The sequence below is a fragment of the Hyla sarda genome, unplaced genomic scaffold (genome assembly GCF_029499605.1).
Source record: "Hyla sarda isolate aHylSar1 unplaced genomic scaffold, aHylSar1.hap1 scaffold_737, whole genome shotgun sequence".
Classification (NCBI taxonomy): domain Eukaryota; kingdom Metazoa; phylum Chordata; class Amphibia; order Anura; family Hylidae; genus Hyla; species Hyla sarda.
Genome location: NW_026610759.1, coordinates 120,117 through 139,267, shown reverse-complemented (window position 1 = coordinate 139,267; position 19,151 = coordinate 120,117). Strand labels below are relative to the sequence as shown.

General features: G+C 49.3%; 1 protein-coding gene across 2 annotated transcripts in view; it reads left to right on the top strand.

Moving 5' to 3' along the window:
* The window catches only part of LOC130344853 (gastrula zinc finger protein XlCGF57.1-like), a 66,106-nt gene that overhangs the window by 27,322 nt on the left and 19,633 nt on the right, over positions 1 to 19,151 (top strand). For both annotated transcript variants that reach the window (XM_056554470.1, XM_056554471.1), the window contains exon 3: positions 5,221 to 5,400. In XM_056554470.1, the coding sequence (XP_056410445.1) occupies positions 5,221 to 5,400 (180 nt within the window). The remainder of the gene's footprint in view (positions 1 to 5,220; positions 5,401 to 19,151) is intronic.

The window sequence follows — 19,151 nt, the reverse complement described above, 5'->3', positions numbered from 1 at the left end:
GGGAGCTGCCTAATATTGTTGGGGGGAGCTGCCTACAAATGGGGGGGGGGGAGCTGCCTACAAATGGGGGGGAGCTGCCTAATATTGTGGGGGGAGCTGCCTAATATTGTTGGGGGGGGGGAGCTGCCTAATATCGTGGGGGGAGCTGCCTAATATCGTGGGGGGAGCTGCCTAATATCGTGGGGGGAGCTGCCTAATATCGTGGGGGGAGCTGCCTAATATTGTTGGGGGGAGCTGCCTAATATTGTTGGGGGGAGCTGCCTAATATTGTTGGGGGGGAGCTGCCTAATATTGTTGGGGGGGAGCTGCCTAATATTGTGGGGGGAGCTGCCTAATATTGTGGGGGGAGCTGCGTAATATTGTTGGAGGAGCTGCCTAATATTGTTGGGGGGAGCTGCCTAATATTGTTGGGGGGGAGCTGCCTAATATCGTGGGGGGAGCTGCCTAATATCGTGGGGGGAGCTGCCTAATATCGTGGGGGGAGCTGCCTAATATTGTTGGGGGGAGCTGCCTAATATTGTTGGGGGGAGCTGCCTAATATTGTTGGGGGGGAGCTGCCTAATATTGTGGGGGGGGGGAGCTGCCTACAAATGTGGGGGGAGCTGCCTAATATCGTGGGGGGAGCTGCCTAATATCGTGGGGGGAGCTGCCTAATATTGTGGGGGGGGGAGCTGCCTAATATCGTGGGGGGAGCTGCCTAATATTGTTGGGGGGAGCTGCCTAATATTGTTGGGGGGGAGCTGCCTAATATTGTTGGGGGGAGCTGCCTAATATTGTTGGGGGGAGCTGCCTAATATTGTTGGGGGGGAGCTGCCTAATATTGTGGGGGGAGCTGCCTAATATTGTGGGGGGAGCTGCCTAATATTGTTGGGGGAGCTGCCTAATATTGTTGGGGGGAGCTGCCTAATATTGTTGGGGGGAGCTGCCTAATGTTGTTGGGGGGGAGCTGCCTAATGTTGTTGGGGGGGAGCTGCCTAATATTGTTGGGGGGGAGCTGCCTAATATTGTTGGGGGGGAGCTGCCTAATATTGTTGGGGGGGAGCTGCCTAATATTGTTGGGGGGGAGCTGCCTAATATTGTTGGGGGGGAGCTGCCTAATATTGTGGGGGGGGGGAGCTGCCTAATATTGTGGGGGGGGGGGAGCTGCCTACAAATGTTGGGGGGAGCTGCCTAATATTTTTTGGGGAGCTGCGTAATATTGTGGGGGAGCTGCCTAATATTGTGGGGGGAGCTGCCTAATATTGTGGGGGGGAGCTGCCTAATATTGTGGGGGGAGCTGCCTACAAATGTCGGGGGAGCTGCCTAATATTGTTGGGGGGAGCTGCCTAATATTGTGGGGGAACTGCCTACTATTGTGGGGGAACTGGTGACCTAATGTGGGGGGGAGCTGCCTAATATTGTTGGGGGGGAGCTGCCTAATATTGTTGGGGGGGAGCTGCCTAATATTGTTGGGGGGAGCTGCCTAATATTGTTGGGGGGGAGCTGCCTAATATTGTGGGGGGGGAGCTGCCTAATATTGTGGGGGGAGCTGCCTAATATTGTGGGGGGGAGCTGCCTAATATTGTGGGGGGGGAGCTGCCTAATATTGTGGGGGGGAGCTGCCTAATATTGTGGGGGGAGCTGCCTACAAATGTTGGGGGGAGCTGCCTAATATTTTTTTGGGAGCTGCCTAATATTGTGGGGGAGCTGCCTAATATTGTTGGGGGAGCTGCCTAATATTGTGGGGGGGAGCTGCCTAATATTGTGGGGGGAGCTGCCTACAAATGTCGGGGGAGCTGCCCAATATTGTTGGGGGGAGCTGCCTAATATTGTGGGGGAACTGCCTACTATTGTGGGGGAACTGCTGACCTAATGTGGGGGGGAGCTGCCTAATATTGTTGGGGGGAGCTGCCTACTATTGTGGGGGAAATGCTGACCTAATGTGGGGGGAGCTGCCTACTATTGTAGGGGGTGTATAGGAAAAAGAGTCGGCACTTCTGTGGTGGGTGGTGCACGTGGAAAAAATAGGCATATAGAACAAAAAATCCCGGCACTCACCAAGTTGCAAGCCAATTCGTATTTATTGTATGCGGGTAAACAGGACGCGTTTCGACAAAGCCTTCCTCTGCTGTCTAGCTGGAGATGCGGACAAGCAGTCAGCTATATACATGAGGAGGCGCCCAGTGATGACGTCACCCAATAGCCGGCATGCCGGGTGTGACGTCAACATTGTCATAGTAACAGTGTAAACAGAAATAACAACAATGGACAAAGCAAAACATGTGCGTCGATGGCGCTCCCCGGCAGGGGAGTTGGCGAGGCTGATGCGCATCGCAGCATGCGACTAATGAGGCCGTTCTCTGAGTAGAAGCTGTGCATCTAATGTCCTTAGTGTTCCCAGCCGCGAACTGAAAGGCTATGTACTCCTTGTTGAACATAGCAGAAAAAGTCTCATAGTTCGTAGAGGAGTCATTCTAGATCCGTACATCGGCTGCAGGGTAAGTCTGATAATCCGGAATTCAGTAGTCCGGCATATGAACGAGGCTTTAGTAGGGATAAGTGCGCACGTAGCGCTCTGCTATCAATGGAAGTCCGTAGTGAATGTCAAAGCCGATAACGTCGGTATAATAGATGTAAGAGAGCTATGATAGTCTTAAGGAGTTAAACTCCGCAAGGGGAGCTAAGTAGGCAGAGCACCCAGGTCGGGGGTATTCCGGGGGTGACAGCGTGTAGCCAATCATAATGTATCAAGTATGTAGCAAACAGTGGTCAGCAGGGGGTAATAATAAACATGTGAGTAGGGTGGTAAATACAATGTAGTCAAGTGTGTCACCTGAAGGAGAGACAACAGTATCAATGTGTATCAATATACATCTATAGTATCTATAACAGTCATATGTATCAGATCAATACAAAGGCCGCCGCCTGGGCTAGGTGAGCAGAATATTATGCACACAGGAGCTACACAATAGGAAAAAAAATATGGGGGAGCTGCCTACTATTGTGGGGGAGCTGCCTATTAATGTGGGGGAGCTGCCTATTAATGTGGGGGAACTCCCGACCTAATGTGGGGGAGCTGGCAATCTAATGTGGGGGAATCTAATGAGCGGAGCGCTGCATTTTACCAGAAGACGGGGAGAAGTCATTTTCGGTATCGGTTTCGGCCGGACATTTTTTTTTATTTCGGTTTCGTTTCGGTTCTGAAATGTCCATTTCGGTGCACCTCTAATTTCCACCATTGTTGTCCCCCATCTACATTTCCACCATTGTTGTCCCCATCTACATTTCCATCATTGTTGTCCCCATCTACATTTCCACCATTGTTGTCCCCATCTACATTTCCATCATTGTTGTCCCCCATCTACATTTCCACCATTGTTGTCCCCATCTACATTTCCACCATTGTTGTCCCCATCTACATTTCCACCATTGTTGTCCCCATCTACATTTCCACCATTGTTGTCCCCATCTACATTTCCACCATTGTTGTCCCCCATCTACATTTCCACCATTGTTGTCCCCATCTACATTTCCACCATTGTTGTCTCCATCTACATTTCCACCATTGTTGTCCTCCCCATCTACATCTCCACCATTGTTGTCCCCATCTACATTTCCACCATTGTTGTTCCCATCTACATTTCCACCATTGTTGTCCCCATCTACATTTCCACCATTGTTGTCCCCATCTACATTTCCACCATTGTTGTCCCCATCTACATTTCCACCATTGTTGTCCCCATCTACATTTCCATCATTGTTGTCCCCATCTACATTTCCACCATTGTTGTCCCCATCTACATTTCCATCATTGTTGTCCCCCATCTACATTTCCACCATTGTTGTCCCCATCTACATTTCCACCATTGTTGTCCCTCCATCTACATTTACACCATTGTTGTCCCTCCATCTACATTTACACCATTGTTGTTCCCATCTACATTTACACCATTGTTGTCCCCATCTACATTTCCACCATTGTTGTCCCCATCTACATTTCCATCAGTGTTGTCCCCCATCTACATTTCCACCATTGTTGTCCCCATCTACATTTCCACCATTGTTGGCCCCATCTACATTTCACCATTGTTGTCCCCATCTACATTTCCACCATTGTTGTCCCCATCTACATTTCCATCATTGTTGTCCCCATCTACATTTCCACCATTGTTGTCCCCATCTACATTTCCACCATTGTTGTCCCCCATCTACATTTACACCATTGTTGTCCCCCATCTACATTTACACCATTGTTGTTCCCATCTACATTTACACCATTGTTGTCCCCATCTACATTTACACCATTGTTGTCCCCCATCTACATTTCCACCATTGTTGTCCCCCATCTACATTTCCACCATTTTTGTCCCCATCTACATTTCCACCATTGTTGTCCCCCATCTACATTTCCACTATTGTTGTCCCCATCTACATTTCCACTATTGTTGTCCCCCATCTACATTTCCACTATTGTTGTCCCCCATCTACATTTCCACTATTGTTGTCCCCCATCTACATTTCCACTATTGTTGTCCCCCATCTACATTTCCACTATTGTTGTCCCCCATCTACATTTCCACTATTGTTGTCCCCCATCTACATTTCCACCATTTTTGTCCCCATCTACATTTCCACCATTGTTGTCCCCCATCTACATTTCCACCATTGTTGTCCCCCATCTACATTTCCACCATTTTTGTCCCCATCTACATTTCCACCATTGTTGTCCCCCATCTACATTTCCACCATTGTTGTCCCCCATCTACATTTCCACCATTTTTGTTCCCATCTACATTTCCACCATTGTTGTCCCCATCTACATTTCCACCATTGTTGTCCCCCATCTACATTTCCACCATTGTTGTCCCCCATCTACATTTCCACCATTGTTGTCTTCATCTACATTTCCACCATTGTTGTCCCCATGTACATTTCCACCATTGTTGTCCCCATCTACATTTCCACCATTGTTGTCCCCCATCTACATTTCCACCATTGTTGTCTTCATCTACATTTCCACCATTGTTGTCCCCCATCTACATTTCCACCATTGTTGTTCCCCCATCTACAACTTTGGAGCCGCTCTATGTTCTGGATGTCTCTTTGTAGGTGAGGTCTCCAGAACTGACCCCTGTATTCCAGATGTGCTCACTAGAGCTCTATACAGGGGGCACAATCTCCTCTTTGTAGTGGGGGAGGAATACTGGGGTCAGTCCCCTCATTATCTCTCTCCATACACAGGATTACACCATAGTGAAGAAGACATGGGGGGAGTGTATGGCCCCCAGCAGCCATCTCCATGAGTCAAGAGGACGGAAAAGGGCCCAGGGCCCCATCCCAGAGCCTCCACCTCAGTCACTGATACATGAGAAGAAGATCCTGGAACTTACCCACAGGATCACTGAGCTGCTGACTGGAGAGGTGACCCTGCTGGGACATTATACAGTAATGGAGGGGTCTGGTGATGACTGGAGAGGTGACACTGCTGGAACATTATACTGTAATGGAGGGGTCTGGTGATGATTAGAGAGGTGACACTGCTGGGACATTATACAGTAATGGAGGGGTCTGGTGATGACTGGATAGGTGACACTGCTGGGACATTATACAGTAATGGAGGGGTCTGGTGATGACTGGAGAGGTGTCACTGCTGGGACATTATACAGTAATGGAGGGGTCTGGTGATGACTGGAGAGGTGACACTGCTGGGACATTATACAGTAATAGAGGGGTCTGGTGATGATTAGAGAGGTGACACTGCTGGGACATTATACAGTAATGGAGAGGTCTGGTGATGATTAGAGAGGTGACACTGCTGGGACATTATACAGTAACGGAGGGTCTGGTGATGATTGGAGAGGTGACACTGCTGGGACATTATACAGTAATGGAGGGGTCTGGTGATGACTGGAGAGGTGACCCTGCTGGGACATTATACAGTAATGGAGGGGTCTGGTGATGAGTGGAGAGGTGACACTGCTGGGACATTATACAGTAATGGAGGGGTCTGGTGATGACTGGAGAGGTGACACTGCTGGGACATTATACAGTAATGGAGGGGTCTGGTGATGATTAGAGAGGTGACACTGCTGGGACATTATACAGTAATGGAGGGGTCTGGTGATGACTGGAGAGGTGACACTGCGGGGACATTATAGAGTAATGGAGGGGTCTGGTGATGACTGGAGAGGTGACACTGCTGGGACATTATACAGTAATGGAGGGGTCTGGTGATGACTGGAGAGGTGACACTGCTGGACATTATACAGTAATGGAGGGGTCTGGTGATGATTAGAGAGGTGACACTGCTGGGACATTATACTGTAATGGAGGGGTCTGGTGATGAGTGGAGAGGTGACACTGCTGGGACATTATACAGTAATGGAGGGGTCTGGTGATGACTGGAGAGGTGACACTGCTGGGACATTATACAGTAATGGAGGGGTCTGGTGATGATTAGAGAGGGGACACTGCTGGGACATTATACAGTAATGGAGGGGTCTGGTGATGACTGGAGAGGTGACACTGCTGGGACATTATACAGTAATGGAGGGGTCTGGTGATGTCTGGAGAGGTGACCCTGCTGGGACATTATACAGTAATGGAGGGGTCTGGTGATGACTGGAGAGGTGACACTGCTGGACATTATACAGTAATGGAGGGGTCTGGTGATGAGAGTTGACACTGCTGGGACATTATACAGTAATGGAGGGGTCTGGTGATGAGAGGTGACACTGCTGGACATTATACTGTAATGGAGGGGTCTGGTGATGACTGGAGAGGTGACACTGCTGGGACATTATGCAGTAATGGAGGGGTCTGGTGATGATTAGAGAGGTGACACTGCTGGGACATTATACAGTAATGGAGGGGTCTGGTGATGATTAGAGAGGTGACACTGCTGGGACATTATACAGTAACGGAGGGTCTGGTGATGATTGGAGAGGTGACACTGCTGGGACATTATACAGTAATGGAGGGGTCTGGTGATGACTGGAGAGGTGACACTGCTGGGACATTATACAGTAATGGAGGGGTCTGGTGATGACTGGAGAGGTGACACTGCTGGACATTATACAGTAATGGAGGGGTCTGGTGATGATTAGAGAGGTGACACTGCTGGGACATTATACTGTAATGGAGGGGTCTGGTGATGAGTGGAGAGGTGACACTGCTGGGACATTATACAGTAATGGAGGGGTCTGGTGATGACTGGAGAGGTGACACTGCTGGGACATTATACAGTAATGGAGGGGTCTGGTGAGGATTAGAGAGGTGACACTGCTGGGACATTATACAGTAATGGAGGGGTCTGGTGATGACTGGAGAGGTGACACTGCTGGACATTATACTGTAATGGAGGGGTCTGGTGATGAGTGGAGAGGTGACACTGCTGGACATTATACTGTAATGGAGGGGTCTGGTGATGACTGGAGAGGTGACACTGCTGGGACATTATACAGTAATGGAGGGGTCTGGTGATGACTGGAGAGGTGACACTGCTGGGACATTATACAGTAATGGAGGGGTCTGGTGATGACTGGAGAGGTGACACTGCTGGGACATTATACAGTAATGGAGGGGCCTGGTGATGACTGGAGAGGTGACACTGCTGGACATTATACAGTAATGGAGGGGTCTGGTGATGATTAGAGAGGTGACACTGCTGGGACAATATACTGTAATGGAGGGGTCTGGTGATGAGAGGTGACACTGCTGGGACATTATATAGTAATGGAGGGGTCTGGTGATGATGATTAGAGAGGTGACACTGCTGGGACATTATACAGTAATGGAGGGGTCTGGTGATGAGTGGAGAGGTGACACTGCTGGACATTATACTGTACTGGAGTGGTCTGGTGATGACTGGAGAGGTGACACTGCTGGGACGTTATACAGTAATGGAGGGGTCTGTTGATGACTGGAGAGGTGACACTGCTGGGACATTATACAGTAAAGGAGGGGTCTGGTGATGATTAGAGAGGTGACACTGCTGGGACGTTATACAGTAATGGAGGGGTCTGGTGATGACTGGAGAGGTGACACTGCTGGGACATTATACAGTAATGGAGGGGTCTGGTGATGATTAGAGAGGTGACACTGCTGGGACATTGTACAGTAATGGAGGGGTCTGGTGATGACTGGAGAGGTGACACTGCTGGGACATTATAGAGTAATGGAGGGGTCTGGTGATGATTAGAGAGGTGACACTGCTGGGACAATATACTGTAATGGAGGGGTCTGGTGATGATGATTAGAGAGGTGACACTGCTGGGACATTATACAGTAATGGAGGGGTCTGGTGATGATGATTAGAGAGGTGACACTGCTGGGACATTATATAGTAATGGAGGGGTCTGGTGATGATGATTAGAGAGGTGACACTGCTGGGACATTATACAGTAATGGAGGGGTCTGGTGATGATGATTAGAGAGGTGACACTGCTGGGACATTATACAGTAATGGAGGGGTCTGGTGATGATGATTAGAGAGGTGACACTGCTGGGACGTTATACAGTAATGGAGGGGTCTGTTGATGACTGGAGAGGTGACACTGCTGGACATTATACATTAAAGGAGGGGTCTGGTGATCATTAGAGAGGTGACACTGCTGCGACGTTATACAGTAAAGGAGGGGTCTGGTGATGACTGGAGAGGTGACACTGCTGGAACATTATACAGTAATGGAGGAGTCTGGTGATAACTGGAGAGGTGACACTGCTGGACATTATACTGTAATGGAGGGGTCTGGTGATGATTAGAGAGGTGACACTGCTGGGACATTATACAGTAATGGAGGGGTCTGGTAATGACTGGAGAGGTGACACTGCTGGAACATTATACAGTAATGGAGGGGTCTGGTGATGACTGGAGAGGTGACCCTGCTGGGACATTATACAGTAATGGAGGGGTCTGGTGATGACTGGAGAGGTGACACTGCTGGGACATTATAGAGTATTGGAGTGGTCTGGTGATGACTGGAGAGGTGACACTGCTGGGACATTATAGAGTAATGGAGGGGTCTGGTGATGATTAGAGAGGTGACACTGCTGGGACATTATACAGTAATGGAGGGGTCTGGTGATGACTGGAGAGGTGACCCTGCTGGGACATTATACAGTAATGGAGGGGTCTGGTGATGATTAGAGAGGTGACACTGCTGGGACATTATACAGTAATGGAGGGGTCTGGTGATGACTGGAGAGGTGACACTGCTGGGACATTATACATTAAAGGAGGGGTCTGGTGATGATTAGAGAGGTGACACTGCTGCAACGTTATACAGTAATGGAGGGGTCTGGTGATGACTGGAGAGGTGACCCTGCTGGGACATTATACAGTAATGGAGGGGTCTGGTGATGACTGGAGAGGTGACACTGCTGGACATTATACTGTACTGGAGTGGTCTGGTGATGACTGGAGAGGTGACACTGCTGGGACATTATAGAGTAATGGAGGGGTCTGATGATGACTGGAGAGGTGACACTGCTGGGACATTATACAGTAATGGAGGGGTCTGATGACTGGAGAGGTGACACTGCTGGGACATTATACAGTAATGGAGGGGTCTGGTGATGACTGGATAGGTGACACTGCTGGGACATTATACAGTAATGGAGGGGTCTGGTGATGACTGGAGAGGTGACACTGCTGGGACATTATACAGTAATGGAGGGGTCTGGTGATGACTGGAGAGGTGACACTGCTGGGACATTATACAGTAATGGAGGGGTCTGGTGATGATTAGAGAGGTGACACTGCTGGGACATCATACAGTAATGGAGGGGTCTGGTGATGACTGGAGAGGTGACACTGCTGGGATATTATACAGTAATGGAGGGGTCTGGTGATGACTGGAGAGGTGACCCTGCTGGGACATTATACAGTAATGGAGGGGTCTGGTGGTGATGATTAGAGAGGTGACACTGCTGGGACATTATACAGTAATGGAGGGGTCTGGTGATGATGATTAGAGAGGTGACACTGCTGGGACATTATACAGTAATGGAGGGGTCTGGTGATGACTGGAGAGGTGACACTGCTGGGACATTATACAGTAATGGAGGGGTCTGGTGATGACTGGAGAGGTGACACTGCTGGGACATTATACAGTAATGGAGGGAACTGGTGATGAGAGGTGACACTGCTGGGACATTATACAGTAATGGAGGGGTCTGGTGATGACTGGAGAGGTGAAACTGCTGGGACATTATACAGTAATGGAGGGAACTGGTGATGAGAGGTGACACTGCTGGGACATTATACAGTAATGGAGGGGTCTGGTGATGACTGGATAGGTGACACTGCTGGGACATTATACAGTAATGGAGGGGTCTGGTGATGATTAGAGAGGTGACACTGCTGGGACATTATACAGTAATGGAGGGGTCTGGTGATGATTAGAGAGGTGACACTGCTGGGACATTATACAGTAATGGAGGGGTCTGGTGATGACTGGAGAGGTGACACTGCTGGGACATTATACAGTAATGGAGGGGTCTGATGATGACTGGAGAGGTGACACTGCTGGGACATTATACAGTAATGGAGGGGTCTGATGATTAGAGAGGTGACACTGCTGGGACATTATACAGTAATGGAGGGGTCTGGTGATGATTAGAGAGGTGACACTGCTGGGACATTATACAGTAATGGAGGGGTCTGGTGATTATTAGAGAGGTGACACTGCTGGGACATGTAGTGGAGGGGTCTGGTGATGACTAGAGAGGTGACACTGCTGGGACATTATACAGTAATGGAGGGGTCTGATGATGACTGGAGAGGTGACACTGCTGGGACATTATACAGTAATGGAGGGGTCTGGTGATGACTGGATAGGTGACACTGCTGGGACATTATACAGTAATGGAGGGGTCTGATGATGACTGGAGAGGTGACACTGCTGGGACATTATACAGTAATGGAGGGGTCTGGTGATGATTGGAGAGGTGACACTGCTAGGACATTATACAGTAATGGAGGGGTCTGGTGATGACTGGAGAGGTGTCACTGCTGGGACATTATACAGTAATGGAGGGTCTGATGATGACTGGAGAGGTGACACTGCTGGGACATTATACAGTAATGGAGGGGTCTGGTGATGACTGGAGAGGTGACACTGCTGGGACATTATACAGTAATGGAGGGGTCTGGTGATGACTGGAGAGGTGACACTACTGGGACATTATACAGTAGTGGAGGGGTCTGGTGATGACTGGAGAGGTGACACTGCTGGACATTATACAGTAATGGAGGGGTCTGGTGATGACTGGAGAGGTGACACTGCTGGGACATTATACAGTAATGGAGGGGTCTGGTGATGACTGGAGAGGTGACACTGCTGGGACATTATACAGTAATGGAGGGGTCTGGTGATGACTGGAGAGGTGACACTGCTGGGACATTATACAGTAATGGAGGGGTCTGGTGATGATTAGAGAGGTGACACTGCTGGGACATTATACAGTAACGGAGGGTCTGGTGATGATTGGAGAGGTGACACTGCGGGGACATTATACAGTAATGGAGGGGTCTGGTGATGAGAGTTGACACTGCTGGGACATTATACAGTAATGGAGGGGTCTGGTGATGAGAGGTGACACTGCTGGACATTATACTGTAATGGAGGGGTCTGGTGATGACTGGAGAGGTGACACTGCTGGGACATTATGCAGTAATGGAGGGGTCTGGTGATGTCTGGAGAGGTGACCCTGCTGGGACATTATACAGTAATGGAGGGGTCTGGTGATGACTGGAGAGGTGACACTGCTGGACATTATACAGTAATGGAGGGGTCTGGTGATGAGAGTTGACACTGCTGGGACATTATACAGTAATGGAGGGGTCTGGTGATGAGAGGTGACACTGCTGGACATTATACTGTAATGGAGGGGTCTGGTGATGACTGGAGAGGTGACACTGCTGGGACATTATGCAGTAATGGAGGGGTCTGGTGATGATTAGAGAGGTGACACTGCTGGGACATTATACAGTAATGGAGGGGTCTGGTGATGATTAGAGAGGTGACACTGCTGGGACATTATACAGTAACGGAGGGTCTGGTGATGATTGGAGAGGTGACACTGCTGGGACATTATACAGTAATGGAGGGGTCTGGTGATGACTGGAGAGGTGACACTGCTGGGACATTATACAGTAATGGAGGGGTCTGGTGATGACTGGAGAGGTGACACTGCTGGACATTATACAGTAATGGAGGGGTCTGGTGATGATTAGAGAGGTGACACTGCTGGGACATTATACTGTAATGGAGGGGTCTGGTGATGAGTGGAGAGGTGACACTGCTGGGACATTATACAGTAATGGAGGGGTCTGGTGATGACTGGAGAGGTGACACTGCTGGGACATTATACAGTAATGGAGGGGTCTGGTGAGGATTAGAGAGGTGACACTGCTGGGACATTATACAGTAATGGAGGGGTCTGGTGATGACTGGAGAGGTGACACTGCTGGACATTATACTGTAATGGAGGGGTCTGGTGATGAGTGGAGAGGTGACACTGCTGGACATTATACTGTAATGGAGGGGTCTGGTGATGACTGGAGAGGTGACACTGCTGGGACATTATACAGTAATGGAGGGGTCTGGTGATGACTGGAGAGGTGACACTGCTGGGACATTATACAGTAATGGAGGGGTCTGGTGATGACTGGAGAGGTGACACTGCTGGGACATTATACAGTAATGGAGGGGCCTGGTGATGACTGGAGAGGTGACACTGCTGGACATTATACAGTAATGGAGGGGTCTGGTGATGATTAGAGAGGTGACACTGCTGGGACAATATACTGTAATGGAGGGGTCTGGTGATGAGAGGTGACACTGCTGGGACATTATATAGTAATGGAGGGGTCTGGTGATGATGATTAGAGAGGTGACACTGCTGGGACATTATACAGTAATGGAGGGGTCTGGTGATGAGTGGAGAGGTGACACTGCTGGACATTATACTGTACTGGAGTGGTCTGGTGATGACTGGAGAGGTGACACTGCTGGGACGTTATACAGTAATGGAGGGGTCTGTTGATGACTGGAGAGGTGACACTGCTGGGACATTATACAGTAAAGGAGGGGTCTGGTGATGATTAGAGAGGTGACACTGCTGGGACGTTATACAGTAATGGAGGGGTCTGGTGATGACTGGAGAGGTGACACTGCTGGGACATTATACAGTAATGGAGGGGTCTGGTGATGATTAGAGAGGTGACACTGCTGGGACATTGTACAGTAATGGAGGGGTCTGGTGATGACTGGAGAGGTGACACTGCTGGGACATTATAGAGTAATGGAGGGGTCTGGTGATGATTAGAGAGGTGACACTGCTGGGACAATATACTGTAATGGAGGGGTCTGGTGATGATGATTAGAGAGGTGACACTGCTGGGACATTATACAGTAATGGAGGGGTCTGGTGATGATGATTAGAGAGGTGACACTGCTGGGACATTATATAGTAATGGAGGGGTCTGGTGATGATGATTAGAGAGGTGACACTGCTGGGACATTATACAGTAATGGAGGGGTCTGGTGATGATGATTAGAGAGGTGACACTGCTGGGACATTATACAGTAATGGAGGGGTCTGGTGATGATGATTAGAGAGGTGACACTGCTGGGACGTTATACAGTAATGGAGGGGTCTGTTGATGACTGGAGAGGTGACACTGCTGGACATTATACATTAAAGGAGGGGTCTGGTGATGATTAGAGAGGTGACACTGCTGCGACGTTATACAGTAAAGGAGGGGTCTGGTGATGACTGGAGAGGTGACACTGCTGGAACATTATACAGTAATGGAGGAGTCTGGTGATAACTGGAGAGGTGACACTGCTGGACATTATACTGTAATGGAGGGGTCTGGTGATGATTAGAGAGGTGACACTGCTGGGACATTATACAGTAATGGAGGGGTCTGGTGATGACTGGAGAGGTGACACTGCTGGAACATTATACAGTAATGGAGGGGTCTGGTGATGACTGGAGAGGTGACCCTGCTGGGACATTATACAGTAATGGAGGGGTCTGGTGATGACTGGAGAGGTGACACTGCTGGGACATTATAGAGTATTGGAGTGGTCTGGTGATGACTGGAGAGGTGACACTGCTGGGACATTATAGAGTAATGGAGGGGTCTGGTGATGATTAGAGAGGTGACACTGCTGGGACATTATACAGTAATGGAGGGGTCTGGTGATGACTGGAGAGGTGACCCTGCTGGGACATTATACAGTAATGGAGGGGTCTGGTGATGATTAGAGAGGTGACACTGCTGGGACATTATACAGTAATGGAGGGGTCTGGTGATGACTGGAGAGGTGACACTGCTGGGACATTATACATTAAAGGAGGGGTCTGGTGATGATTAGAGAGGTGACACTGCTGCAACGTTATACAGTAATGGAGGGGTCTGGTGATGACTGGAGAGGTGACCCTGCTGGGACATTATACAGTAATGGAGGGGTCTGGTGATGACTGGAGAGGTGACACTGCTGGACATTATACTGTACTGGAGTGGTCTGGTGATGACTGGAGAGGTGACACTGCTGGGACATTATAGAGTAATGGAGGGGTCTGATGATGACTGGAGAGGTGACACTGCTGGGACATTATACAGTAATGGAGGGGTCTGATGACTGGAGAGGTGACACTGCTGGGACATTATACAGTAATGGAGGGGTCTGGTGATGACTGGATAGGTGACACTGCTGGGACATTATACAGTAATGGAGGGGTCTGGTGATGACTGGAGAGGTGACACTGCTGGGACATTATACAGTAATGGAGGGGTCTGGTGATGACTGGAGAGGTGACACTGCTGGGACATTATACAGTAATGGAGGGGTCTGGTGATGATTAGAGAGGTGACACTGCTGGGACATCATACAGTAATGGAGGGGTCTGGTGATGACTGGAGAGGTGACACTGCTGGGATATTATACAGTAATGGAGGGGTCTGGTGATGACTGGAGAGGTGACCCTGCTGGGACATTATACAGTAATGGAGGGGTCTGGTGGTGATGATTAGAGAGGTGACACTGCTGGGACATTATACAGTAATGGAGGGGTCTGGTGATGATGATTAGAGAGGTGACACTGCTGGGACATTATACAGTAATGGAGGGGTCTGGTGATGACTGGAGAGGTGACACTGCTGGGACATTATACAGTAATGGAGGGGTCTGGTGATGACTGGAGAGGTGACACTGCTGGGACATTATACAGTAATGGAGGGAACTGGTGATGAGAGGTGACACTGCTGGGACATTATACAGTAATGGAGGGGTCTGGTGATGACTGGAGAGGTGAAACTGCTGGGACATTATACAGTAATGGAGGGAACTGGTGATGAGAGGTGACACTGCTGGGACATTATACAGTAATGGAGGGGTCTGGTGATGACTGGATAGGTGACACTGCTGGGACATTATACAGTAATGGAGGGGTCTGGTGATGATTAGAGAGGTGACACTGCTGGGACATTATACAGTAATGGAGGGGTCTGGTGATGATTAGAGAGGTGACACTGCTGGGACATTATACAGTAATGGAGGGGTCTGGTGATGACTGGAGAGGTGACACTGCTGGGACATTATACAGTAATGGAGGGGTCTGATGATGACTGGAGAGGTGACACTGCTGGGACATTATACAGTAATGGAGGGGTCTGATGATTAGAGAGGTGACACTGCTGGGACATTATACAGTAATGGAGGGGTCTGGTGATGATTAGAGAGGTGACACTGCTGGGACATTATACAGTAATGGAGGGGTCTGGTGATTATTAGAGAGGTGACACTGCTGGGACATGTAGTGGAGGGGTCTGGTGATGACTAGAGAGGTGACACTGCTGGGACATTATACAGTAATGGAGGGGTCTGATGATGACTGGAGAGGTGACACTGCTGGGACATTATACAGTAATGGAGGGGTCTGGTGATGACTGGATAGGTGACACTGCTGGGACATTATACAGTAATGGAGGGGTCTGATGATGACTGGAGAGGTGACACTGCTGGGACATTATACAGTAATGGAGGGGTCTGGTGATGATTGGAGAGGTGACACTGCTAGGACATTATACAGTAATGGAGGGGTCTGGTGATGACTGGAGAGGTGTCACTGCTGGGACATTATACAGTAATGGAGGGTCTGATGATGACTGGAGAGGTGACACTGCTGGGACATTATACAGTAATGGAGGGGTCTGGTGATGACTGGAGAGGTGACACTACTGGGACATTATACAGTAGTGGAGGGGTCTGGTGATGACTGGAGAGGTGACACTGCTGGACATTATACAGTAATGGAGGGGTCTGGTGATGACTGGAGAGGTGACACTGCTGGGACATTATACAGTAATGGAGGGGTCTGGTGATGACTGGAGAGGTGACACTGCTGGGACATTATACAGTAATGGAGGGGTCTGGTGATGACTGGAGAGGTGACACTGCTGGGACATTATACAGTAATGGAGGGGTCTGGTGATGATTAGAGAGGTGACACTGCTGGGACATTATACAGTAACGGAGGGTCTGGTGATGATTGGAGAGGTGACACTGCGGGGACATTATACAGTAATGGAGGGGTCTGGTGATGACTGGAGAGGTGACACTGCTGGGACATTATACAGTAATGGAGGGGTCTGGTGATGACTGGAGAGGTGACACTGCGGGGACATTATACAGTAATGGAGGGGTCTGGTGATGACTGGAGAGGTGACACTGCTGGGACATTATACAGTAATGGAGGGGTCTGGTGATGACTGGAGAGGTGACACTGCTGGGACATTATACAGTAATGGAGGGGTCTGATGATTAGAGAGGTGACACTGCTGGGACATTATACAGTAATGGAGGGGTCTGGTGATGATTAGAGAGGTGACACTGCTGGGACATTATACAGTAATGGAGGGGTCTGGTGATGACTGGAGAGGTGACACTGCTGGGACATTATACAGTAATGGAGGGGTCTGGTGATGACTGGAGAGGTGACACTGCGGGGACATTATACAGTAATGGAGGGGTCTGGTGATGACTGGAGAGGTGACACTGCGGGGACATTATACAGTAATGGAGGGGTCTGGTGATGACTGGAGAGGTGACACTGCTGGGACATTATACAGTAATGGAGGGGTCTGGTGATGATTAGAGAGGTGACACTGCTGGGACATTATACAGTAATGGAGGGGTCTGGTGATGATTAGAGAGGTGACACTGCTGGGACATTATACAGTAATGGAGGGGTCTGGTGATGATTAGAGAGCTGACACTGCTGGGACATTATACAGTAATGGAGGGGTCTGGTGATGACTGGAGAGGTGACACTGCTGGGACATTATACAGTAATGGAGGGGTCTGGTGATGATTAGAGAGGTGACACTGCTGGGACATTATACAGTAATGGAGGGGTCTGGTGATGATTGGAGAGGTGACACTGCTGGACATTATACTGTAATGGAGGGGTCTGGTGATGAGTGGAGAGGTGACACTGCTGGACATTATACTGTAATGGAGGGGTCTGGTGATGACTGGAGAGGTGACACTGCTGGGACATTATACAGTAATGGAGGGGTCTGGTGATGATTGGAGAGGTGACACTGCGGGGACATTATACAGTAATGGAGGGGTCTGGTGATGACTGGAGAGCTGACACTGCTGGGACATTATACAGTAATGGAGGGGTCTGATGATTAGAGAGGTGACACTGCTGGGACATTATACAGTAATGGAGGGGTCTGATGATTAGAGAGGTGACACTGCTGGGACATTATACTGTAATGGAGGGGTCTGGTGATGATTAGAGAGGTGACACTGCTGGGACATTATACAGTAATGGAGGGGTCTGGTGATGATTAGAGAGGTGACACTGCTGGACATTATACTGTAATGGAGGGGTCTGGTGATGACTGGAGAGGTGACACTGCTGGGACATTATACAGTAATGGAGGGGTCTGGTGATGACTGGAGAGGTGACACTGCTGGGACATTATACAGTAATGGAGGGGTCTGGTGATGACTGGAGAGGTGACACTGCTGGGACATTATACAGTAATGGAGGGGCCTGGTGATGACTGGAGAGGTGACACTGCTGGACATTATACATTAATGGAGGGGTCTGGTGATGATTAGAGAGGTGACACTGCTGGGACAATATACTGTAATGGAGGGGTCTGGTGATGAGAGGTGACACTGCTGGGACATTATATAGTAATGGAGGGGTCTGGTGATGATGATTAGAGAGGTGACACTGCTGGGACATTATACAGTAATGGAGGGGTCTGGTGATGATGATTAGAGAGGTGACACTGCTGGGACATTATACAGTAATGGAGGGGTCTGGTGATGAGTGGAGAGGTGACACTGCTGGACATTATACTGTACTGGAGTGGTCTGGTGATGACTGGAGAGGTGACACTGCTGGGACGTTATACAGTAATGGAGGCGTCTGTTGATGACTGGAGAGGTGACACTGCTGGGACATTATACAGTAATGGAGGGGTCTGGTGATGATTAGAGAGGTGACACTGCTGGGACATTATAGAGTAATGGAGGGGTCTGGTGATGATTAGAGAGGTGACACTGCTGGGACAATATACTGTAATGGAGGGGTCTGGTGATGAGAGGTGACACTGCTGGGACATTATATAGTAATGGAGGGGTCTGGTGATGATGATTAGAGAGGTGACACTGCTGGGACATTATACAGTAATGGAGGGGTCTGGTGATGATGATTAGAGAGGTGACACTGCTGGGACATTATACAGTAATGGAGGGGTCTGGTGATGATGATTAGAGAGGTGACACTGCTGGGACGTTATACAGTAATGGAGGGGTCTGTTGATGACTGGAGAGGTGACACTGCTGGGACATTATACATTAAAGGAGGGGTCTGGTGATGATTAGAGAGGTGACACTGCTGCGACGTTATACAGTAAAGGAGGGGTCTGGTGATGACTGGAGAGGTGACACTGCTGGAACATTATACAGTAATGGAGGAGTCTGGTGATAACTGGAGAGGTGACACTGCTGGACATTATACTGTAATGGAGGGGTCTGGTGATGATTAGAGAGGTGACACTGCTGGGACATTATACAGTAATGGAGGGGTCTGGTGATGACTGGAGAGGTGACCCTGCTGGGACATTATAC